Below are 26,863 nucleotides of genomic sequence, written 5' to 3'. Positions count from 1 at the left end.
AGCAGCATAGTATTCCATTGTGTAGATGTACCACAGTTTTCTAATCCACTCATCTGCTGATGGGCACTTAGGCTGTTTCCAAATCTTAGCTATTGTAAATTGTGCTGCTATGAACATAGGGGTGCATAGATCCTTTCTGATTGGCTTTTCTGTTTTCTTGGGTTATATTCCTAGAAGTGGATTACTGGGTTAAATGGAAGTTCCACTTTTAAGTTTTTGAGGAAATGCCATACTGTTTTCCACAGTGGCTGTACCAGTCTGCATTCCCACCAGCAGTGCAGGAGGGTTCCTTTTTCTCCACATCCTCGCCAGCACTTGTTGTTTTTGATTTGTTGATGATAGCCATTCTAGGTATGAGATTGGTACCTCATTGTCATTTTGATTTGCATCTCTCAGATGATTAGTGACTTTGAGTATGTTTTCATATGTCTCTTGGCCTTCCTTATGTCTTCTTTTGAAAATTATCTATTTAGGTCTGTTGCCCATTTTTTGATTGGGTTGTTTATCTTCCTTTTGTTAAATTGTATGAATTAAAACTACTAGACTTAATAAATGAATTTGGCAATGTAGCAGGATACAAAATTAACACCCAGAAATCTATGGCTTTTTTATACACCAATAATGAACCCACAGAAAGAAAAACTAAAAAAAAATCCCACTTACCATTGCAACACAAAAATTAACATACCTAGGAATAAATTTAACCAAGGAGGTAAGGGATCTGTACTCAGAAAATTACAGAACCCTGAAAAAAGAGATGGATGAAGACATAAGCAAATGGAAGAATATTCCATGTTCATGGATTGGTAAAATCAACATCATTAAAATGTCCATCCTACCCAAAGCAATCTATAGATTCAATGCAATCCCCATTAAAATATCAACGGCATACTTCACTGATATTAGACATCAGGATTTGAAATCTGTGCTCAGGCAGCCAAATGTTTGATCAACTCGTCATCTCTTTGTTATCTGCTTAGATCCATGACTATCCTGCTCCTCTTTTCATGAAATAGAACGCTCCCCCTGGGTCCAATATGCCCCCCCTTTCTACTATACTCAATAGCCTTGATGGAGCAGAGAATAGTTTGGAAGCAATTTCCCGAGAAAGTTGGGTAAAGTGGGGAATTGTAAGTTAGGCAGCAGTCAGGTATGGCAGGAGTCCTGAAACCACTTCCAGTTATAACACAGATGCTGTATCCATTATTACCATTATCCTTATGAAGACTCTTTTCTCTTTTTATAACTCAAAAACTGCTGCATGAAATGTTCCATAAAAAAAAAAAAAAAAAAAATGAAACTAGACCACCAACTTACACTATACACAAAAATAAACTCAAAATTGATAAAGAACTTAAAATGTAAGACTGGAAACCATAAAAATCTTAGAAGAAGCCATCGGCAGCAAAATAGCAGACATTTGTTGTAGCAATATCTTTACCAATATAGCTCCTAGGGCAATGGAGACTAAAGAGAAAATAAACAAATGGGACTACAGTGGGGCCTTGATTTATGAGTGTCCCGACTAACAAGTTTTTTGAGATACCAGCTGTCTCGGCCGATTTTTTGCATTGAGTTGACAGAGTAATTTGAGTTAACGAGCTCCTTAGCGAACTCGGTCTCAGAATGAATTAAACTCGTAAGTCAAGGCCCCACTGTACATCAAAATAAAAAGCTTCTGCACAGCAAAAGAAACAAACAAAACAACAAGAAAGCCCACTGCATGGGAGAACATACAGTGGGGCCTTGACTTAGGAATTTAATTCGTTCTGTGACGGAGCTCGTAACTCAAATTACTCGCATGTCAAATCATAAAGTGAACGAGTGAGACACGTGATGCTGGGCTGATGTGGCGTTCACTGTGACGTTCGCTGTGCCAACTAGCGGTGGGGTATCTGAAGCTGGCTCGTAACCCGAATTTTAGCTCGCAACTCAAAACAAAAAATCGGCCGAGAGACGGCTCGTATCTCGAAAAACTCGTTAGTCGGGACACTCGTAAGTCAAGGCCCCACTGTATTTGTCAATTATATTTCTGATAAGAGTTTACTCCAAAATTTATAGGGAATTCCTACAACTTACTACTTTTTTTTAACCTTAAGATGTATTAGCATCTTTCTCTGTCAAGATTATAGGCATAGTTTTCTTTAATTCGATATTTTTTTTCTAGCTCCAGGCTAGGTTTGTAGGTAGCCACCTCCTTTAGCATCCTTTGTGTACTTTTGTCATAATGTTTATACACTTTCATTTATTTTATTTTTCATTAATCCTTACCTGAAGATATTTTCCCCATTGATTTTTAGAGAGAGTGGAAAGGAGGGGGAGAGACAGACAGAGAGAGAGAGAGAAACATCTATTCATGAAAACAACTCGGGAAATAGGAATAGATGTTGTGGATTGAATTGTGTTCCTCAGAAAGTAATATTTAAGTCCTAATCTCCAGCACCTTGGAATGTGACCTTACTTGAAAAGAGGTCTTTGCAGATGTAATTAATTACATTAGGTCATAAGGGAGTAGGGTGGGCTCTTATTCCAAAATAATTTATGTTTCTATAAGAAGAAAAAAGACACACAGGAATTCATTCTATGATAGAAGCATGGGGATCCTGTATACAACAACTACCATCAGAAGCTAGAAGAGGCAGGAAAGGATTCTTACCCAGAGTTTCTGAGCAAGCCTGCTGACAGTTTGGTTTTGGGTTTCTAGCCTCCAGAATCCCACTTTGAGTACCTTCGTTACAGCAATTCTCAGAAAATAATACAGAGGGGTACTTTCTCAACTTAATAATGGAAATCTACAAAAACCCGACAACTAATATTATATTTCATGGTGAAATGCTTTCCCCTCCGGATGGGAACAAGGCCAAGGATATTTGCTTTAACCATTGTTGTTCAAGTACAGTAATAGAAATTCTAGCCAAAGCAGAGACAAGAAAATGAAATAAAAAGAATATGAATCAGAATGGGAGAAGTAAAAGTGTTCCTATTCACAGAGGATATGATTGTTTACATAGAAAAATTAGAAGATTCTACAAAAAATCCTAGAACTAATCAGTGAGATTAGCAAGATTGCAGGATTCAAGACAAACAAATATCAATTGTATTTTGCAAGATGAAAAAGTTCTAGAGATCTGTTATACAGTAAGATGTATATAGTTAACAATACTGTACTGTATGTACACTTAAGTATTAAGAGGGTAAATTTATGTTAGGTAGTCTTTTTTTTTACCTGAAAACCAAATCAATTGTATTTCCATATACTAGCAGTAAACATTTGTAAAACATAACTTACTACTCAAAAACAAATACTCTGATGCAAATCTAAAATTATGTATATGACCTTCATGTTTAAGACTACAAAGTAATGATGAAGCAAATCAAAGAAGTTCCAAATAAGTGGAGAGATACCCCATGTTCATGAATGAGCAGATTCAACTCCATTTGCTTGGTTATTCAAGTTGTTGGAAGCATTCTATTCTTTGCAGTAGTAGGACTGACATCCCTATTTCCTTGCTAGCTATCAATTTAAGGTTATTTCACTTTTTAAAAAAACCTTTTTATTTAATTTATTTTTTATTGATTTCAGAGAGATGAAGGGAGGGGGAGAGAGAGATATATATATATCTATGGTGAGAGAGAATCATTGATTGGCTGCCTCCTGAGCCTGCAACCAGGGCATGTGCCCTGATCAGGAATCCTGGTGCCCTCCTGGTTCATGGCTTGATGCTCAGCCATGGATAGACACTGGCTATGCTAGTTCAGCTTTTTGAGTCTACCTCCATTCCTTAGCTCACGTTTCTCTTCCTCCGTCTTAAAAGTCTGGGAAGGCAGGTTGAGTCCTTCTCATATTTTGCATCTTTTTCTTCTTCTCATGTTACCCAGCTAGCAAAGTGTCTCAGCTTTTAAGAACCATGTAATTAGATTGGACCCATCTAGATAATCTAGGGTAATTTCCCTATCTTAAAATGATCTGATTAGCAACTTTAATTCCATCTGCAACCTCAGTTCCCTTTTTCATTCCTTTTTGCAATGCAAGCTTATATATTCATAGGTTTTGGTGTTAGGGCATGGCCATCTTTTTGGGGGGAGGCAGAGGTGGGATTACTTTGCCTAATGCATTTGATCCTTTAATGACTTTTCATTGTCATGGCATTGTATATAGTTTTTACAAAATAAAACTCCTTCCTACCTGCTTGGTTTTATCTCTGATATAGCCACTATGGTTCTCAGTACAGGCCCCATCTTTTATATTTAATGTCTTAGTATGTATTTCCTTCTGCCTAGAAACCTCTCTTCCTTTGCATGACATCCTTCAAGACTCTGGGCAGACACCAGCTGCTTTGTTCCCAAGAGGTAGATGCTATACCTTCTGTTCCCTTAGCGCCATGATTATAACACCTGTTATTACATTATGGAAATAATCTTGCTCAACATTTGTTTCAGCCACTAGTCTCTGATCCTTTCAAGGGCAGATAACATGTTTTATTCATTTTTGTGTTTCTCATATGTAGTACAGTATCACGCACACAGTGAGCCCTTATTAAAGACTGGCTGACTTTGTTAATGAGCACATGAATGTTAGTAGTAATGAAACTTCACCCTTCCAGCAGCAGTCAATCAAGTCCTAAAGTGTGTCAGTCTTCAAATTCATCCTCTGAGGTTCAGTATAGATAAGTACCATTTTCAAAATCAGAATTGATGTTCCTGGTATGAAGTTTGAGGCAGGCTCAGTGATGCTGCATGGAACACATCATCTCTTTGTGCCTTTTTCTGTGTATGTAAAGTAAGGGCATACACCTGAGCATCACAGACCTAGATGTTCTTTCTAAGTGACCTTATCCTCTCCCTCTCTCTGTTCCTTCTATATAAAATTGGAAGGAGATTCAGTTTCATTCTAAAACCATTTATTCAGTGTAGTCTGTCCCAGGTGCTGGAGATTTAAAGACAAATAAGAAAGGGTCCCTATTCTCTAGGTGTATGGGCCAGGTAAGATTGCTTTTAAGATCTGGATTGCTTTTATTCCAGCTCTGACAATCTGTGATGCATTTGTCTTTCTCTTCCTTAGGGCACATTTAGGAAGATGCTAATAACTGGAACTTTAGTCTGTGGGAAACATACACTCATAGTGCTTTGTTTCTTTGGCTAGAAAGTAAAGCTGACACCTGACTGTTGCCTCTTCTGCTCAATGAGGTGACTGTATTTGCTTCATGAAGCCAATAATACTTTGGAAACCACTTTGCACACTTTTGCTTTCATCCTGTGTCTCTGGAAGTAATTATTGCATTTGAAAGCCTAAACTGCTTTGAACATTTAAAGGTGGTTTGAACATTTAATCCTAGAGACCTGTTCTCCTCTCTCCCCCTTTCTGTTACCTCTTCACCTTTTCTTTTCTCTTACATTGAGACTCCTACTAGGAAGTGCTAAATGGTAATATATTTAGCAGTTTCTCTTGAAGCAATTACAAGAAAAGGGTTTGATATTTCCTGTTAAAGAATTTTAAGAGGTAGATTTTATGTTAAATTATTACTTAGCACATTACTTTTTGTTTTTTTTTAAAGCAATTTTCCCCCAATACAAATGCCATACTAATCTCTATGCCATTTCTGTTCATGAAGAAAAAACATTTGCACAATGCTTATTCATCCATGAATGCAGTTTATAGTTAAGCCACGTAATGCCTGGCGCTACTGTGCTGACAGGCACAGAATAAATAGTACAGATTTTGTTTCCTGAAGATTGATCATTTATAGATCAGTTGATAATTTTTTTCCAGGTTGCTTCTTACACTGATGATGAGAAATTTTTTACTTTTGTTGAAAGCTATGGATTTCAATAAACCTCTGTCAGGACTGCAGACCTACCTACTCAATATCACTTTTTACCTTGAACATCTTTTCCAGAGAGATAGGAACTGATATTTGCCCCATTCTTAAAAATCATATTGCTGAAAATAGTAGGGGTGGGGGAGAAGGTTTTGAGAGAAGGGGATTGTGGGTGACAACTTGTTAGTACAACAGTATGTTGGCCTTGCATATTTTTTGGAAAACAGGGAGACTTTTTATGCCTATTTAATTTGTGTTTGATTATTTTTCAATGAATACTTTCATCAGCTTCCTTTTTGTGTTTAAAAATTATAGTGTTTCTTTTGTTATCAGGCATCCTAGTTTCCTCTCTTCACACCCTGTTCCACTTTTCTTGTTTTTATGTTTTATGAAATGTAAAATGTAAGTTGCCTTTGATAAGACTGTTGCCAACCTCTGATTTTATGGTTGTTGATAAATTATCTCCCACCATGATTTAAAAGAGTGTAATATAAAATTCTTAGGTATGATGCCTCTTTATATTCAACTTTGTTTTATAGAGAATTAGTTTATGTGTAATAGACATGAATGGATGTAAGTTTTACTTTAAAAATATATATTATTGATTTCAGAGAGGAAGGAAAAGGGGGAGAGAGATAGAAACATCAATGATGAGTATCATTGATTGGCTGCCTCCTGCACGCCCCCTACAGGGGATTGGCCCGCAACCTGGGCATGTGCTTTTGACCGGAATTGAACCCAGGACCCTTTAGTCCAAAGGTTGACGATCTATCCACTGAGCCAAACCAGCTAGGGCTGTAAGTTTTACTTTAATGATTCATATTCTACAATGTAGAAGAGAGGTATCTAGTGGGTTCAGAAATGGTTGATTTGAGAACTTCTGTGGGCTCCAATATTCTTGTCATAGTTGTTATATTAGTGGTGATAAATTTTTAAAATAGCTATGTTCTATTATTAATAACTCTGACCAGAAGACATATCTTGAATTCTCTGGATTGATATGCTTTCTAAATTTTATAGTAGACTTCCAGATAAGCATATTAAATGCAACAAAGTCTTTTTGTTATATTAGCATAATGTTAAATTTGTGTATTTTGGCATAAGGCAGTTTTAGGAATAATAACTTTATTGTCCACAATGATTGAAGGTGATAATAGTATGAATCATCCTAAACCATTTATATTAGTTTCAGAATGTCTTTATAGATATACTTTTGAATATGAGATTGTTGACAATTTACTTAAAACAAAACACTGAAGTCCCACTGTGAGGTACTAACACAGGAGGGCCTGATGTCCACACATCTCAGTGCCAGCCCAAGAAAACTCTCCAATTCCTCCTGATGTGTTTGATTTCAAGCTTCCCTGCCGCATGTGAAATAAGAATAAATACAGAATAGGGGTCAACAAGGCAAACAGTTAATGGGATGCCGTAGGGGTTTTCAAGAAACATAAAAGCAGGAATTGAAATGCCTACAGGTAATGTCTGTTGCTGGTAGTGCAGAGTAAACTTCACTTTTGAAGTAGCATTCTGTTTTGAAAACACCAACTTCTATTTAACTTTTTCCCCCCTTAACTATGATAATGATCTTCCATGTTTTTTACAGGGGAGTATCTTTACCATTTAACTGCATTATTGAATAGTTATTCCATGGTTTTCAGAAAAGAGATGAGTAAAAATAATCTGACAAGAGTCTGCCAATCTAAATCGCAAATTGCTTTTTTTTTGGGGGGGGGGGGGGGGGGCTAAAATCAGAAATTCTGAGGATTAATAGGTGATTAAGCTGTGTTCATAGATGGGTGCAAAATGAAGGTGAATTTTTAAATATTTTTATTTTTTATATAAAATGTTGCATTTGGTTTTTACCCTTATTTTCCTGGGCTATATTATACTACAGGCCCAGCACACAAAATTCGTACGCAGTTATGGTCCGTAGGCCTGGCCTGCGATCAGGGCCATCTTCCCCAGCTGCCCGCAGCCAGCCCTGCACCCCCAGTTCCCCATTTGCCATCGGGTGATCGGTGCCTGACATAGTGACTGGTGCAGCGGTCGTTCTGGTCATTCTGCTGTTAGGGTCAATTTGCATATTACCCTTTTATTATGTAGGATTGTATTTTAAGTAAGAAAATGGTATTATATCCTGGTATATGATTTAAACTTGGTTTTTATTGTTTATAATGTGCTGTTTTTCATTATTGGATGAAATTTTGTTTTTAACATTCCATTTTTCAGAGGCCACACACATAGACACACAAATCATACATACAAACACACACACACAAACACATGTATACAAAGAAATATACACACATATCTTTTTCTTCTCCACTTTTTTTTAAGACAGATTGTTACCATTTTATTTATTGACTTAGGCTTTCTAAATCACCACTGAAAAATTGTATTTTTTTCTATGAAGGTAGTTTTTCTATAACCAAGGTGAGTTGTTGTCTATTGGCAGTAATGTCCTAATTACATACAGTACTGTGACTATATCTCTGGATTTATGGGAGTATAGAGGTGGTTTGGTCAGGATGAAAATATGCATTTAAAAATAACTAGAAGTTTTTTTAAAAAACCAATTGAACTTTGAAACTTAGAAAATTCTTAACATTTATAAGGATGCATACCACTGACTTATCCCATTTTTGCTCCTTCTGTCACAAATAAGACTATGAATTATGAATGATTTTTGTACAAGGTGTTCTTACATTGTGTTTTTGAGTCGAATATAACAGTTGTAAAATATTTGTGATGGTATTATTGTGCTATACCAAACTTTGAATACTGACTTAATGCATAACTACCTCTTTCCTCTATTTTTAGTTGGGTGGAGAGCTTTGGACGTGAGGGGCTCGGATTATTACTGGATATTTTGGAAAAACTGATTAGTAGCAAAATGTAAGTGTTGCTAATTGTTTTCACTTAAGCTACATTTGCATGTCCATTTATAATTCTAACAGTGATATCTTTTATGCCAATACAGACAAGAAACCATTGTTAAGAAGAATCAGCACAGAGTTATACAGTGTTTAAAGGCTTTGATGAATACACAGGTATTACATGATTAATCATAATGTATTCACTTTCCCCCAGTTCTTCTAGAATTCTTAAGAATTAGAGTTATGTGATAAAGAATTTACACGTAAGTGATGTGTTGATTTAATGTGCTGTTTAGTACACACTGGAAAAAGTACAGAATTGTTTGAAAATCAGCTATCACCCAGCAGATGGGTATGAATGGACCTTCTTTTGGCACTTAACTCCTCATGTATAGATTAATTTTCTCTCCTTTCCTCCCTCCCTCCTTCCCTTTCTATCCTTTTTGTTCTTCCCTTTTCTTCTCACCCATTCCCTCTACTCCCTCTACTCTCTCTCTCTCTCTTTTAATTTTCAGAACTGTAGCATTAATCAGTTTTGAAATCATGTATGATTATTAAATGTGGTCTGCAGTAATATTTATTACCAAAAAATCAATTCAGAAAGACTTAATTTTTATAGTTTACGGATCTACCTCTATAATGCAAGTAACAAAAGCAGATATACAGGTCCCAGAAATGGGGCAGTGATGCTTAATACAAGTACTGTTCAGACGAAGAGTAATATGACTGGTCTGTAGAGTTTGCGTATTTAAAGTGAATACATTAGAAGAGAGAAACACTTTAAGCTCTTTACTAAAGTTAGGATTTCTGAACAGTGTTTCATTTACACCAAGTATGTCAAACTCAAAGGCTAACACAGGCCAAATAAATAAGGTTTAAGTTTATGTGGGCCGCAAAAAAAACCAAAACTTTCAATTTTTATAGAAAAATAGGTTTATTTTGATAGACACATGCTGAATACAAAGGGCTGAAATAAATGAATAATCGTTAACATAAAATAATAGAACATTTTAATAAAATTAATATTTTTTTCATGAACATTAACTTACCAGAACTGAATAACGCAAATAAACCTATTTTTCCTGTTCTCTGAAAGTGAAATATTTCCTGTTGTGCACACCAAACAAGTCAGTACAAGACTAATGACATGGCAATCGGCTGCTAAAATATTCCCTGCTAGTATTAGTGGAGAGAAATGGTGCGCCTGCGTGTAAGGCACATAAGGGAAATGAATGCAACACGATTATAGTAATCAGTCATTAGCCAACATTGTAGTTCATTATTAATAATTATGTATAACAGGATATTGTAAAAATTAAGTTATGAAATTTTTATTAAGATGTTTCTTACATACTGTTATATTTGCTGGGCTGCAAAAATATTCCTTGTGGGCCGCATGCGACCCATGGGCCGCGAGTTTGATATGCTTGATTTACACTGTTAATTGAAGAAATTTCTCTATCCCATGCCATATCTTTAGCTCCAGTATCTAAACACATTTTTACCTCAGGATGTGTAAGTAATGATAGTGGTTTTAGTAGCTGGAGAGGAGATTGTACTTATGGTGGTATGATGATTTGTGGTTTATAGCAAAACTCTTTATATTTCTGATTAATTTTATTTTTAATATTTTGCCTTATTCTCATGTTTAGAATAAACCTTTAGAGGACTTTACACCTAAGTATTAACATTTAAATTATTAACATTTATTTTATATATTTTTTCCTAAATGTAGCAAATATTTATGTTTTCTAATTATTTTTATTTTACTGAATTATTTATGTATTTTTCGGCATTTCTGAAGCTAAGTTTTCTATTTTTAACCAATGAAATATTTTCCTCCTCTCTTCCCCCTTATAATAAGATTTTCAAGGGACATAGCAATCACAAGTCTGTTTTTTGTTCTGTGAGAAGTAGGTTTTAGATATTTTGTAAAATATGTTGTAAGAATAAATGAATAAAAGAATCAGAAACAGCAGGGAGAGGGCTTTTCCCATTGTGAGTACATAGTAGTGCTTTACGGGCTCCTTTTAAAGTGAAAATATAGAAATTGAAGATTTCACTAGTACTGGAAAGTCTGAGAGTAGAGAAAATCCGGAAACCTTTTTTTAAACCAGAGGGGTAGGTACATCATAATTTGAATTTGAGAAGTGTATCATGCTTAAAGTGAGATGGCGTATTGAAGACAGTATTTCTACTTGATGTGAGAATGAATTAGAGAAGAATTAAAGTTTGCATTTATATTCCAGTGAATATAATGTAACTTCTTAAAATAACATTGTGTTGCTTAGAGTTTGTATATGTGGAGCTGAAATATATTGCTATTTGTATTTATTGATAGCACTTGTGCTAATAAGAATGAAAAGTTAAGTTACTGACACTTAGAATTAGTATTATATATACTGTCTAAAATTTTTGATAAACGTTTTTATTTTTTCCCAAAACCTGTTGGTGATTTTCCCTGTACCTCACTGAGCAGTCTTTGTAAGAGGTCCCTGAATGATGATCAGTGTATTTTTTAGGAGGCAAAAATGTGGTACCTCATTTTGTACTAGTAATTGTGTATATAATTAATAAGCAAATTTGATAATATATGAAAGTGAATTTCTTATAACAATAAATTGGACTAACATATATATATTTAATATTTTTATTGATTTCAGAGAGGAAAGGAGAGGGAGAGAGAGATATAAACATCAATGATGAGAGAGAACTATTGATTGGCTTCCTTCTGCACACCCCCTACTGGGGATCTAGCCCACAACCCGGGCATGTGCCCTTGACTGGAATCTAATCCAGGATCCTTCAGTCTGCAGTACAGTGCTCTATCCACTGAACCAAACCAGCGAGGGCATGGACTAACTAATATTTTTAAATGGAAAAAGATTGTGAATATTAGGAAGAAAATAAAAGTTCGGATGAAAAGTTAATTTATTTAAATTAAAAGGTAATAAGAAGAGGGGCTTCCTTCTGGTCAGTTAAATTTTGGTGTGTGGCTTTGAGTTGTCCGCCCCTAGCAAGGGTGCTTTACTCCTGAAGCCAGCCCCACTCCTCACAATGTCTGTGCCACTGGGATTAACTCACTGGTGTGTGGGTGGGGAGGGGTAGGGGAGTTGTTCTGCACCAGTATACATGTAGTGTTGGGCATCCTGTACAAGAGGTATTGACCTTCCCCTACCTAACACTTCTTCGTTGGCCTGAGATTCCATCTATTAGGTAATAATAGGCCTCGTGTAGAATGCAAATGGAACCTGTTAGAACCCACGGATTTTCATATAATCCAGAGTGGGTCTTTGACATTCAGTGGAGAGACATCCTTAGATCATCCACAATTTGTCACCACCTCTCTAACCTTATAATAATCTTCATTTAATGCACTTTCCATGCCAGCACTGGTGAGTTGACTATTTCTCTCACAGACTAGAGTCAACATTTTTTGTTTTCCTTTGCTTTGTGTTTTAAGTAATTGAATGAGAGTAATTTTATGCAAGGGGGCAGTAATTCTATCTTTAGTTCTAGATACTGAATAGTTATAATCTGGCCTCATTCCAGACTTAAAATGATAACTACACATTTTTACATTAGCAAAAATCAGAGAATAGCGCCTGTGATGGAGCTTTGGGCATCACAGGATAGTGATTACAACTATGAGATCAGAGAACACTCCTACCCTTCATATGTGATGGTTTAGGGCTTGACAGTGAAGGTAGGTAGTATAACTTGGAAGAAATCAGTATGATAATTCTTTGTTTGGTTGGAGGAGCCATAGGATTATCTTTCCAGAAGGACAGGCACTGGCTAAGGATAACCAGGTGGGTGGGAAATGAGGGGGAAATGCCGGTGGCAAGCTTTTCTCGATCCTCAGGCTTCTTAGGACAGAACCAGTCCCATGGTTCTTGGTAATCCTTGACTGATTGACTTTTTGAATTGGATCTAAGTGGTACTTTATAAGCCTCTGACAGTTTTCTGGAATGATTATCAAGGCATATTATGTAGTCTCTGGCCCTATGCCTGCCTTTTTATTCTTTTCTTACAGGTATGAAACAGCCATGGCATCACAAAAGTGAGCATTTCCTGACCATTCTAGTTATTTCTGTAAACTTCTCTTTATCATCAACAAGGCAGAGAAGTCTTCTTAAAAAATATACTTTTATTGATTTTAGAAAGAGAAGAAGGGTAAGGGATAGAGAGATAGAAACATCAATGAGAGATAAACATTGATTGGCTGCCTCCTGCACACCCCTTATCAGGGATTGAGCCCCAAACCCAGGCATGTGCCCTCACCGGCAATTGAACTAGTGACCTCTTGGTTCATGGGTTGACTCCTCCCAACTGAGCCACAATGGCCGGGCAAGACTGAAAAGTATTTCCCAAAATCATATCCTGGTGCTTTTGATCCTTTTGCTTATGCTTCCTCCTTTGTACCTGTGTTCCCTAAATAGTAGTGTAAGGCAAATGCAGTATTTTAGCATAGGGTGAAGGTTTCTTTATATAAATGACATTTACAGTAGGAAAGTTATAACTGAAGTTTCATAACACTCTAAACATTTGGTCTAAGCTTGTTATAGATTCAACCTTGATATTTATATCTAGTACTAATTTTGAGTGTGAGCCATAGTTCATAGGTTTATAATTGGGATAAGGCTCTTTTTAATTCTTAGGAGTAACTAATCAACCAATTTCTTACTCTTTAGAGCAGTGGTTCTCAACTTTCCTAATGCTGCGACCCTTTAATACAGTTCCTCATGTTGTGGTGACCCCCAATTTCATTGTTACAAATTGAACATAATTAAAGCATAGTGATTAATCACAAAAACAATATGTAATTATATATGTGTTTTCCGATGGTCTTAGGTGACCCCTGTGAAAGGGTCGTTCGACCCCCGAAGGGGTCGCGACCCACAGGTTGAGAACCGTTGCTTTAGAGGATCCTCTGGGATGCATGGTAGATAAATAGCATTGTTTTATTGATTCTCTTCATTCTTTATGGTTTAATATTTTTCTTCCATAGATTGTAAAGGGGCCTTAAGAGATGTATACATCATTAAATCAAAACATTAAGTCATTAACATAACTTCTTATCTTCTAATTGGATTTGACATCTTGGCAGTAGCAATCAAACTTTATCCTTATCCCAAATTATCCCATTTTTATAATGTGTTTACAACTACAGTGTTTTCCTGATGATACAATATTATTTCGATCAGAATACATATGTTCCTTATGGCAGTTTCTATATGGTATGTGCCCACATCATCCTTCAGCTTTTGCCTGTTTATGAACTAGGGGCTACTCTCTGGGCCTACACCAGTGGTCGGCAAACTCATTAGTCAACAGAGCCAAATATCAACAGTACAACGATTGAAATTTATTTTGAGAGCCAAATTTTTTAAACTTAAACTATATAGTGTACCTACCTTAACTTAATTAGGGTACGCCTGCGCCGCGTCTCCCGTCACCCGACCGACAACCCCCACTTCTTCTAACGCCACTTCTTCAAAATAGACTCGCCCAGGCCGAAAACCGACTTCTGTGCATGGGCCATGAAGTTTCAATCGCACTGTACGTGTGTGCCCGCAGGCGGCATTTTGTGGAAGAGCCACACTCAAGGAGCCAAAGAGCCGCATGTGGCTGACCACTGGCCTACACTGTATAATGTGGTTGCTGTATGTATGTGGCTAGTCTGAGCTGAGATGTGTTATAAGTGGAAAATGCATACTAGACTTTGATTACTCAGGGAGAAAAAAGTAAAATATCTCATCAGTGAATGTTTTATTTTGATTCTATGTTGATAACATTTTGGATATATTGAAATAGTTCTATTAAAACTAGTTTGATTTTTTGCTTGTAAATTTTACATTACACATGCAGTTCACAGTATATTTCTCTGGGTCATTGTGCATGTATTGATGGTCATATATCGCTTACCAATCTTCTATCTCATGAAGGATCCTTATGGCCTTAGTATCTACTTCCGTATCTGACTCTTCATTATGTGTCTATGTTGGGAATTCTCAGCATTTTAGTATGCTTCTCTCTTTTTCCAGTGGTCACTTATCTATGTTAATAATTACCAGTCATTGTTGTTTTAAAATCACCTTTGAGTGGTTTTCTGGATTTGGTTGATTCTCATAGTTCTTGATGTAAAGTGTATATTTCTATGAATTCTTTTAGGATGTTACACATTAGTTAGTGTATGCATTCTTTACTAAGTATAAAAATATATTATCTTATAAACATTTTTTAATAACTACTTTTTCTTCAGAGCACTATTTTATGAAACTGACTGTTAACATTTAACCTCTTATTTCCACAATGTTCTAGTATGGTTTAGAAAGAATTATGAGTGAAGAACGGAGTCTGTCCTTACTGGCCAGGGCCATCGATCCCCAGCAGCCCAGCGTGATGACAGACGCGGTGAAGCTCCTCTCCGCAGTGTGCATCGTGGGGGAGGAGAGCATGTGAGTCTTCTCAGCTCATTTTTCTTCTCATGTAATGACTTAATACAATGGGAGTTACTTAATGTTTTCATTATCGATTGTGTTTTAGTCTAGAATTTAAGGAAATGAAGTATACTTAAGCAACTGATTTAGATTCATATAGACTGAAAAACTGACGACTTCATCTTATTTATTTTAAACTGGTCTGAACTCAAACCCTAAATAAAAATTCTAAATGAAGACTTTGAAAAAATATACTAATGAGTTCTGCTTTGTATGTGATTTTTTTCCAGATAGAATTAATGCAAAGTGTAGGTCATGTATATTCCCTTGTAAAAGCAAATATAGTATTTGAAAGTCTGTATGTAAGGCAGATTTAGAAAGTTATATAAAGAAGTGTATTTTACTGGTTGAGGATATTGTATTTTAGTAGCTTTCGACCATAAAATATATGCTAAAGTTTTTAAATACATTCTTCACAGGAGGGGTGGGAGTAGGGAGGAAGGGTCAGTGGGGAGAAAAAGGGGGACAACTATAATACTTTCAACAATAAAGATAAATTAAAAAAAATACATTATTCACATCTTAGGGCTGTAACTAAAAGACTATTACATACATATTAAAAGATAATTATTAAAGATGAACTATTTTTATAAAGAAGATTGGCAGTTCTTATTACAAGGAAGCATTTAAAAATGTTTGAAATTTTTTTTTTAAAAGAGTAAAGCTATAAAAACCAAACAACCAAAAGAACAAGCAAATAGCCCTCTCATATTTGGGTAGGCAGAGCCCTGTGAGTGGCATCTCCTGCACACATTTGAACATTATCCTTGTGATCCTGCTGTGACTGGTGACTGTTGAATCACTCAATTTGGACCTAGTTGGAGAGTCCACAGGCAGCACTCAGCCCAGCCCCTCTGCCCCATATGCAACTATAGAGAGTGTCAATGGATGAGACTGTCTACTGCAGTCCCTGCATGCAAAGCCAGGCGTACAGCCTCAACACTTTCCATTTCCCATTTCAAAAAGGCCATATTAATTTTGGTGTAGGAACCTAAGAGCAAACTTAATGGTTATTTATTTTATTATTTATTTATTTTTTAATGTGGTGGCATTGGTTAATAAAATTATGTAGGTTTCAGGAGTACAATTCTATAATGCATCATTCGTACATTGTATTGTATGTTTACCACCCCAATTCAAGTTTCCTTCCAGACTGAATTTAATGTTGACATGTAAGGTACTTCCTATGCTCCCTCTCTCCCTTCCTGTCCCTCCTCTTCTTTCTGCATCTTCCTCCTTCCTATGCTTCCCTCCTTCCTCTGTCCTTCTCTCACACTTTCTTTTTCTTCTCTTTCCTTTCTCTTTTCCTTTATCCCTTACTTCTTCCCTTTTCTCTTCTTTTCCTCTCCTTTTTCTTTCTTTATCCTTTGTTTTCTCTCATATTCTCCTTCCTCTTTTCCTAGCTCCATATTATTTTTATTATTTTTTATTTCAGAATAGGACTCAAAATGATGTAAATAACTCTTAGGACTACATGTCTATGTCCACAAACTATGAAACTCTGTGACCTTCTACAGTATGCCAGGTCCTATTAGCACAGCTATTTTTAAAGGAGGAGCAAGTATATTTCTTGCAGCACTTATTTTTTATATTTGACTATTATTTCTTACCACTGTATATTTTTGGCTACCAGACCTTCAGTTATTATATTTGAGAGGAAGTAGAGTGTAGTGGTTAAAAGCACTTATATGGTGCTTACTATATAGACTATATCGTTTTAGATCTTTGCATAACCATTTAGTGGATGTGAGACAAATTGCTTAACCTTTTCAGCCTCTGTTGCCTTATCTGTAATATGGGACAATGGTAATACCTACTTCATAGAATTATATACATTAAAATGAGTTGTTATTTGTAAACTGGTTCAAAAGTGCCTGATGTATAGTAAGAACTATATAAATGCTTGATGAATAAACATCATCATAGGATTATTATGAGGAACAAATGGATCAAAATAACATGCTTAGAGCTTGATACATGCTATTTAAACTGCTGATACATACTGAGTAAGCCGTTTAAAAAATGTTATTTACTGCCTGGAAGTAGTGACTTCAGAGTTTGTTAAATTAAGCAATTAAGCTATGGCATTTGGGTTATTTGTTGCTTGCAATTTAATTAGTAAATCCAAAATTTCCAATAGCCTTGAAGATGTTTTAGAAGCTTTAACGTCAGCTGGAGAAGAAAGAAGGATCGACAGGTTTTCTTCTATTGTGGAAGGTCTTCGGCACAATTCAGTTCAACTGCAAGTAGGTTTCATGTGTATCATACACATTTATTTGGAACTGTTTTCTGACTTTTATATTGAACACTATAATATGAAATCTTGCATGCCATATACTATTTTTAGCATTTTTAAGAAGTCTATAGAATTTCAATTCTATATCATAATTTTTCTTACAGATGCAACTTGGTATACATCTGCAGTTATTTCCGTAGGTTACTTTCTTAGAAGTTGACTTACTAGGTTGCTCTGTAAACTATATAATTATAGTCCCACAAATTGTTTATTCTATGTTAGTCTCATAAGTTTATTATTATAATTTTGAAGAGATTTTTGCAATTTCTCATTATGGCTCCTCATTGTATTAGTTTTTTATTTCTGAAAAGTTGAGAGTTAACATGAGTAATAATTTGGTGCAAGGTATACTTATTTAGATTTCCAAAATTATTTAAGTGCTACCCAAAAGTCAATTTAGAATTAAACATTATAGTATCCAAGTTGCATGCTAATATTCATTTAATTTCTCCTTAAGCAAAGAAAAATGATGAGTTTTTATACCTGTAATTATTGTTATAATCATTGCTAATCAAGTGTGAGTATATTTAAGGCAATATTGATAAAAAATATTTATGGCAAAAAAATCAGAATATGTTAGGAACTGTAAAATTAAGTTTAGTGTGACATTTTTGATGATGGTATTTGCGCCGATGACATTTCTGATGGCAGTGCTTTTGAAGAATCCTGTTGTGATTTGTTTCTTTGGGCATTAGGCAGGCATGGAGATGTGCTGTGGTCCCTGTTGCAGAGGTCCAGTTAATGGGGCCTCTGGGAAAGGGCCCCTCTTACTTCCCTGGGCTAATTGGAGGGCCCATAAGTGAGGATCTGGGATGTGTCATCCACCTCGGACACAGGCCCTGCTCTCTCACTTGCCTGGTGTGTGAGGGGCTTTTAATTCATACATCATTACTCTCCTTTCCCTTGTTTTCTTCTTTTTTTTTTACCTGTCCCCATGTTTCCTCTTCACCACAAGTCTAATGCATAAACCAAAAGAAACTTCATAAGGAAAAACTAAAGGATTACTTTATCTGAACTTTCCTCCAGTACTCATTTATTTTTTTCCATATATAATATTTGTTCAAATATCAATAGAATATTAGATTAATATTGGTTATTTATGCACTACATTAGAGATCATGTCTAATTTAAAAAATCTCATTTGTGAAATGTAATCCTCACATGTAAACTTTACATACTTTTTGCATCTAGTCACACACACAGTATAGAAATGGGAGGTGTAGTGTATTGAGATCAAAGGAATAGACTTCTGAGTCAGGCAGGCTTGAATTTTAAGTCCCAGCTCTTCACATCCTAGCTGTGTGACTCTGGTTCACTTCCTAAGCCTCTTTTATAGCTCAGCTTTCTCAGTTGTAAGATGGAGATAATATTAATACCTAGTTCATTGTTGATGCAAGGATTACATAGGATAATGTATTTAAAATGCTTAGTGCAGTGCTTGGTTCTTTTGCAGAATTGTTGAGTTAAAAGCCAGCTTTAGAGAGTAATTTTGTTAAATTAAACAAAGTCAGTGGAGAGTGGAGATTGAAAGTGATCTTCATTTTTTTTTTTTCAGGAAAATTACCAGTGTTGATATTAAAATTGGTATTTAACTATACAACCCAGTAATTACACTCTTGAATATTTATCCCACATTTATGAAAATTTATGTTTTCACAAAAAGCCGTACACAAATTTTTGTGGCATCTGATTTGTCATAGCCCCAAACTGGAAATAACCCAGATGTCCTTGAACAGGTGATTGGTTAAACAATGGTGCAGTCATTCCATAGAATACTACTCAGAAACAAAAAGGAGTGAACCATTGATATATCCAATTTGCATGATCTCCAAAGAATTACCCTGATTGAAAAATGCCTATTCTAAAAGTTTACACATTCTGTGATTCCTTTTATATGACATTTTTCAAATAACTAAGTTATAGAGGTGGAGACAGTTTAGTAGCTGCCAAAGGTTTGGGATGGAGTCTGAGAAAGTGTTGGGTGTGACCACAGGTAAGTAGCAGGAGGGAGTCTTGTGTCATTGAAACAGTTGTGTGTCTTGATTGTGGTAATGGTTATATAAATGTACCCATGTGATAAAATTTCATAGAACTGTACATAAGCATAAAGCTGGTATAATCTGAATAAGCTCTGTGGATTATACCAATTTCAACTTCCTGGTTTTGATATCCTATGTAATAGAGTGTAGTATGCAAATTGTCCCCTCCACTGAGTTGTCCAGGAGTTTGACCAGTGGGCGGGGCCAGCTGGGGGAAGGGAGGGAGGCCCCAGTGGTGGCAGGTGACCGGGGGAAGGGAGGGATTACCTGGCTGGCAGCCGGCAGCTGCTAGGGACCCTACCAGTGCACGAATTTCGTGCACTGGGCCTCTAGTTGTACTATAATACAGATGTTACCAAGACTTGAAGAAATTTAAAATAAATGTCTAAAGACTTGATATGGTTTTGAAGTGATTTCTTTTTTTAAATAGCCTTATTCAGATGAAATTCACATTTTATAATTTACCCACTACAATTTAGTGTTTTTATGTTTATTCGAAGAGTTGTGCAACCTTCATCACAATTTTAGGCCATTTTCATCATCCCCAAAAGGAACTCCTCATCCCTTACCCATCATCCTGCATTACCTCTGTTCTCCCAATCATTAATATACTATCTCTATAGATTTTCATATTCTGGACATGTGGTATAAATGAAATCATACAATTTCTGGTCCTTTGTGACTGGCTTCATGTTCATAACATGTATCAGAATTTCATTTTTTATTGCAAATAATATTCTATTGTGTAGATGTGTACTGCATCTTGTTTTTCATTTGTCACTTGGTGGACATTTGAGTTGTTTCTACTTTTTAGCTATTATGAAAAATGCAGCTGGGGATATGTGTGGAGAAAATTTTTTTAATGACTGCTTATTTGCCATATTTAGTGTAAGGGGATAAGGGTGGAGAGGAGTAGGACTAGTTGTAATTATATTTTCTTTTATGGTTAGAAGTGTTCTTATTGTTTTGATGCCCTGTAAACATTAAAATAAATTTCTTGATATTGTACTTAAAGTTTAATTTTCATTGAGAAATGAAAGGTCATTGTAGTATCACTTAAATTCATTTCTTCCTCAAATTTTGGATAAGTTCAGGTTAAATTTGCATGCTCTTGATTAAGAATATAGACAGTGGAAAACAATAGTTATTTCTTACCATTTTGTTGTGGGGTTTTACTCTCTCATTGAGGTTTCTCATTATTATGAAGCCTAATGTGTGGAATAGCTAGGAGGTGGCAAACTTAAGTTAAAAGAGGTCCCATTTTCTAGAAAGCTAACTTGGGGAGGGGGGGAGTGAGTAGATTCTGTTTTCTAGGATTGCTGATTGTGCTCTATTATGTTTAAAATGATGAAGCAGCACTTTAGTAATATCTAAAAATAATTTCCTTTTTGGTACTTCTAAATTTTCTACAATATAAAGTATATTTTAAAATTAGCCTGGTTATCAGTTTTCCCATAAAGCTATTTCTCTGAGTACCCATTTTACTTTATTAGGTCTATAATTTTCATTTATTAAAATGTACTAGTTTGAATGATATTAGCAGATTACCAAATTAAAATGAAAAGTTGTTTGTCACTGAATGAAATAGGACCCAATTGTTTGCTTTTAAATTGGAGGAAATGGGTGGTAATAAAAGAAAAAAATCATTATTCTTGCAAAATATATTTATAACAAAGTACTTTTTAAAGGAGGATTGTTAGATTTTCTTGAGTCTGATAATAATGAAGATAATTTGGCTGTTATGATTCTGATAGAATGAACATACTTGTACTGCCCTGCAGTGGTTTCCTCCCCCCTCCCCCCCAATAGTTAATAAAAAAGTGAAAAACTGAGTAACAGAAGTAATTTAAAATTATTTTTAGGCTTTAGAGTGCCTTACTATCAGGAAAAACATACAAATGCAAATATTGGAGTTAAAATAAATGTACATTATTCTTTTTTCAAGTGTATCAAATGAGATTTTCAGCTTCAAGCAACATAATGTACTCTAGGTGATACAAGCAGGAAATGGTACTGGGTATCTTACAGAATTTCTGGCAGGCTCTGGTAACCATGTGTGGGAAGTATAAAACCAGAGTAATGCCAGACCACACCTAGGGATGTTCTAATGAAACATCACTTGCAACATTTCTACTCTGGTTAGCACCCGAGACACTAGGACAGACAGGGGAGCACTAAGCCTTCCTTCACAGGGTCCTGTCTTCATACATGTCATTTCCCTCTCATGTTGGCCAGGTCTCTTTTAATAGAAAAGGGTTGGAATAAGTGTAGGTGAACCAACCTTTAGTTTCTGCTACACTTTGATTTTATCTGTTATTTTCATTTCTCTCGTCTCTTCTCTTTTTAGAGCCATACTTCGCTAGGGTATTAAAAGCATTATCTAGGTTTTAAAGTTTGTTGGAACCTTTGCTGTTGGCACAAGGCTGGTTGAATTGCAGTAGATTTTTGTCAAGAAATGAACCAAGTGTGGGAATTCTAGAGTTTTTTAAGTGGGTGTTAGGCTTTCCTTCTGTGTCTATGTCATCAGGCCACATATACAGTCTGCTGCACCTTTCCTTTCCGATGGTTTTTTCCTGAACTAGTCACCCTGAACATGTAGCTGGGCAGTGTCAAGAATATGCAGTTTTGTACCACTTGTAAACTAACAAGTTAGTCTATTACAGTTTTATAGATGTTGTCGGAAGACACACACACAAAAAGACTCTATTATCATAGCGGTAGCATTAGCTTGAATATGAGCTTTGCATCAGCCCGTTTCTGAGAAAAGCCATGAATTTAGGGAATACAATTCTAATATCATGGGCAGCAGTCACTCTAATTTATAGAGGCTGCAATGAAATCTGTTTAGTTTATCTCCTAAAGTATTAATTAAAGTGCTGGTCAGCAGGACTCCAAGCAGCACATTGAGGCCGACATGCAATATTGACCTCAGCAAGCCTTCTAGGTCCCAGATCCTGTCAGCTGAACAAATTCTGTAGACCATCCAGCTCTGCTTTAGAACACCAGGAGGCTTTCTTAATTTTTTCTATTGATCTTTCCACTTGGCCTGAGATATTAATTCAGGTACAGAATGATGTATCGCTGATTGCATGGACTTCCCCTTGTTCAATCAAGAGGAAGTCTACGGCAGTTCTTTTATCCATAACAATCTTGCCGGTGAGTTAATGCTGATCTGAGTGCCTTCCAGGGCTGCTGTGGTGTCATTGATCATTTCAGCTAAAATCAGGGACACATTTTTTTCTTTTTAAATCCTCACCCAAGGATATTTTTCCCATTGATTTTCAGACAGAGTGGAAGGGAATGAGGAGGAGGTTGGGGTGGGAGGGGAGAGAGAGAAATATTGACACGAGAGAGACACAGTGAATGGTTGCCTTCTGTGGGCCCCAAAGGAGGCCAGGATTGAACCCAAGACCCCTCTGTCTAACCACTGAGCAAACCAACTAGGGCCAAGGACACATTTCTTTCACCTTTTCTAATTGGGTGACTCTCATGAATAATGCCTGCAGGGTGCACATAAAAATAGTGATCAGTTTTCTCTCCAGGAGGCTTCCCAGAGTACTCAAGGATAGCCTCAGTTTGGAGAGGTCTTTATAGTTGTCGGAGGGCTACCTGGTATACTAGTAGTGTTTCTTTAAACACTTGAGCATCTCTTATGACCACCCTTAAGGTGCAAGTCACAGTGTTTCTGGAGAAAGAGGCAAGTTAATGTCGTCTTCCCTGTATGGTGTACATAGTGTTTCTGGAAGGAAAATGTTGTTTATAGTTGTTGGGGGTCCCCCTGAATTGGGACCTTTATATGTTGGGGAGCTATGGGTGACAGTACTTTCAATATGGCCTCCCAGCTGGCTGATAAACATTAGGATTCTCAGATTTGGAAATAACTGAGTCTAGTTTTTGGCTTTGGAGGGTCTGTCTGAAGACATGGCAGAAATGGCAGGTTGTGCTATAGGAGAGGATTTAAAAAAGATATATTTTTATTGATTTCAGAGAGAGGAAGGGAGAGGAATAGAGAAATAGAAATGTCAATGATGCCAGAGCATCATTGATTGGCTGCCTCTTGCATGCCCCCTACTGGGGATTGAGCCTGCAACCTGGGCATATGCCCTGGCTGGGAATCGAACTGTGACGTTCTGGTTTAGGGGTCATTGCTCAATCACTGAGCCATACCAGCCAGGCCAGGAGAGGATTTTTGAGTTTCGAGAACCCACATCTTTTACAATGGGGTAAGTATGCCTGCCATTTGCTCCAAGAAGACATCGTGTTTATCATACTAGACAGAGAAGCATGAGTGCCCTCTGCTCTGGGGAGAAGACATGCCTCTGTGTTCCGAGGTTACTGGCTATACAAACATCCTTAAGAAGATCATCCAGAAGAAAGACCATTAATGCCTCTACTTAGAATACATGAGGAAGTGTAAGAGACCTGGAGAATTGTCTTAGAACAGGAGTTGACCACTAAACCGCCTCCTGTCATCTTCTTGACTTCTCTTTCAATCTGATACTCCTGGTGCTTCAATACGCTCATTGTACCTTGAGGTAGATGAAATGAAATGAAACTTCATTAATTTTGGTTGATGTAACGCTATGTAGTATTTTCCCTATGTTAATTACTAACTAAAGGGAAAATATGTTTTGTAAAGCTTCTTAATCAGAGGTGAGATGAATTAGTTATGTCAGAGAACAAACATGAGTAAGGGAAGAGATGGAGAATTTGTTTTAGAGGGCAAACTTATTATTCTCTTGTCTTGATGCTTTGTGAACCTGTAGCAACTTTAGTTTCTGAGCTTGCTCACTTAAATTATACTTAAACTAGAGGCCCAGTGCACGAAATTCATGCACGGGTACGGTCCCTAGGCCTGGCTGGCGAGTGAAGCGTGAGTGTCTGGCATGAAAGGGCAGGTCCCAGCTGACCTCTGAGCCCTTGGCAGCACCTGGGCCCCCAGATCCCCACTTGCCCCCCTCTGCCTGAGTCATGGTGCCTGAGTCCCCATGCGGAGATGTGGTGAGCATGGCTAGACACCGTGGGCCGGGGTGCAGCATGGGCCTCTGGGTTGCCCAGTGGCGCCGCATGGAAGCCGGGCGGGCAGCGCGCTCTCTCCCAATGGGCCTCGGCAGACCAGCTGCTGCGCGAACCCATGGTGAGCCTGACCGGCCCCTGCGGTCTCGGAAGCCCATTGGGGCCAGCAGCACCTCCACTGCCGCCTTCTGCCAGTGCCTTGTCACTGACGCCCACCATGTTCTGCGCCGCCCCCTGGTGGTCAGCGCACATCATAGCGAGCGGTCGAACTCCCAGTCGAACTCCTGGTTGAGGGGACAATATGCATATTAGGCTTTTATTATATAGGATATCTTCCATTGATTTCAGAGAGTAAGGGAGAGGAAGAGAGAGAGAAACATCAATGATGAGAGAATCATGGATCGGCCGTCTCCTGCATGCCCCACACGGGATCAAGACCACAACCTGGGCATGTGCCCTGACGGAGTCAAACCTTGACCTCCTGAGTCATAGGTCTACTTTCAACCACTTAGCCACGCCCGCCAGGCTCTTGTTCTTATTTTAAAGGAGAGAGAACACTCCAGAGGTCGACTTTCCCAAACAGCTAAGTTTTGCAGTGACAGAGTCAGAGGGAGGGAGCGGGACCGGTTCTAAACACACACTCTGGCTCTTCAAGTGGCACTTCCTCGAGGCCCTCAGATTCCCCGCATGACCCCCCACCCTCCCTACCTGCCATCAGAGCTGAAGAGGGTGGAGGATGGGAAGCTCACCTGGGAGGGGATGTGGGAGCGGGAGGGAGGAGTAGATCTGGGAGCATCACAGACCCCGGGTGGGAGTTAGAGGCAGCGATCTGGATGCTGATTGCCCTGTCCCAGCATCTCAGGAGTGTTTCTTTCTCTGGAAGCACCACAAGCATTGCCTCAGGCTGTGGGGCTTGGGGCTGGTCTCAGCCTTTCTGTTCTGTGGTACGGGATCCTCTCTGTCATGGAAACTGGAGTCTGGGATTGGAGTCAGACCACCTGGGCAAGCCCTTTGCATTGGACTCTGAGACCTTTTGTGTCACACGTGACCTGGTTCTGGGCACAGCTGATCTGTGTGTCCACAAGGGGGCTTCATTTTCCTAGTTTTCAACATTTGCTTTCCATAATACTGTACATTGTTTTGTTGTTTTTTGTACCAAAAATAAAGCCATTTTATTGTTTCCAATAAATACTTGTCATTAGTGAAGAGAGCTGGGGGGGGGAGGGGGAGGGATTAGGGCAGCCAGCTGGGAATGACCCGCCTCCTGGACGTCAGGGTGGGAGGCTGGTCATGAACATTCCACATCCCTCGTGTGGAGCTCAAACTAAGGTCTGGGTTTTACAGTCAAACCCTCAAAACGGATGGGATCTGACCCCAGGCCCCCTGCCAACAGCTGCTGGAGACTCTGTCTTCCCAGGGGCCGAGTGGAGCATGGGGCCTCCTCACCACCGCCCCCCCCCCCCCCCCCCACACACACACACATTGTTCCTCACTCTCTGGCTTCCCTCTAGTACACCACAAAGCCGCCATCTTGGCTGCCACAGTTTCCATTGTCTCCGCATCGCCCTTGGGAAGGGTGCTGTCGCCTCCTGCTCTCTACCTGCTTCCTCTTCCTCCTCAGTCTGCTCCTGACAAAGAAGCCAGCGGGTCCTCACCTGCAGCCCCGGTGCCTCCCCCTGCACTCAGGGGAGGTCAGGTTCTCACGGGCCCTGGATCCCTGCAGGATGTGCCCCCTGACCCAGCCTTGACCCCTTCCACTTGGCCTCTTGCTCGTCCTGCTACCCCTCCATAGGCTGTGCCCTCTGCCTGATGCCCTTCTCCAGGAGTCCGCCTGGCTCTCCTCCATCCATCTACTTTCCCTCAGTGAGCCTCCCTTTGCCCCTCCCTCGGGGAGCCCCTATGTGGCTTCATTCCCATGTTTTCATGGTGCCTGTGCCCTCTAACGGCTGCACCTCACGTCTGTCCGAGGCTGTTTCCTCCCCGCACCCTAGTTGTCTCCTGGGGGATCGCATGCTCAGTAGGACAGGGTGGCTGGCTCCCTGCTGCTCTGCGAGCACCTGGGCATCGCCTAGGTGGGTGCTCGGTGATACGGGTTGAGTAAGATGGAAGGCAGCGGCGTTAGGTGTAAAGGCCATTGGAAGGCAGACTCACTTGGAGCTGAGGGCCAGTGAGCTCTCGGCACAGCGCTCAGGGCGGGGCCTTGGGAGCCAGTTGGTCTTTTCTTGCAAGAAGGCGGGAGGAAGAGAATGAAAAAGGAGCAGTGTGTCTTTTCCCTCAACTACTTAAAAGCTGATGATCTCATTTCATTCTG

At 38.3% G+C, this 26,863-nt stretch overlaps 1 protein-coding gene across 1 annotated transcript in view; it reads left to right on the top strand.

The window, feature by feature from the left end:
• Window positions 1–26,863, top strand: part of DIAPH3 (diaphanous-related formin 3) — a 505,494-nt gene that overhangs the window by 118,346 nt on the left and 360,285 nt on the right. Inside the window, exons 5-8 of the mRNA XM_005872674.2 lie at window positions 8,643–8,717; window positions 8,803–8,872; window positions 15,023–15,159; window positions 17,342–17,447. Coding sequence (XP_005872736.1) covers window positions 8,643–8,717; window positions 8,803–8,872; window positions 15,023–15,159; window positions 17,342–17,447 — 388 coding nt within the window. The remainder of the gene's footprint in view (window positions 1–8,642; window positions 8,718–8,802; window positions 8,873–15,022; window positions 15,160–17,341; window positions 17,448–26,863) is intronic.

Source organism: Myotis brandtii, unplaced genomic scaffold (assembly GCF_000412655.1).
Source record: "Myotis brandtii unplaced genomic scaffold, ASM41265v1 scaffold388, whole genome shotgun sequence".
Taxonomy (NCBI): Eukaryota; Metazoa; Chordata; class Mammalia; order Chiroptera; family Vespertilionidae; genus Myotis; species Myotis brandtii.
The sequence above is the reverse complement of the archived record's forward strand: the minus strand, read 5'-3'. Positions and strand labels throughout refer to the sequence as shown.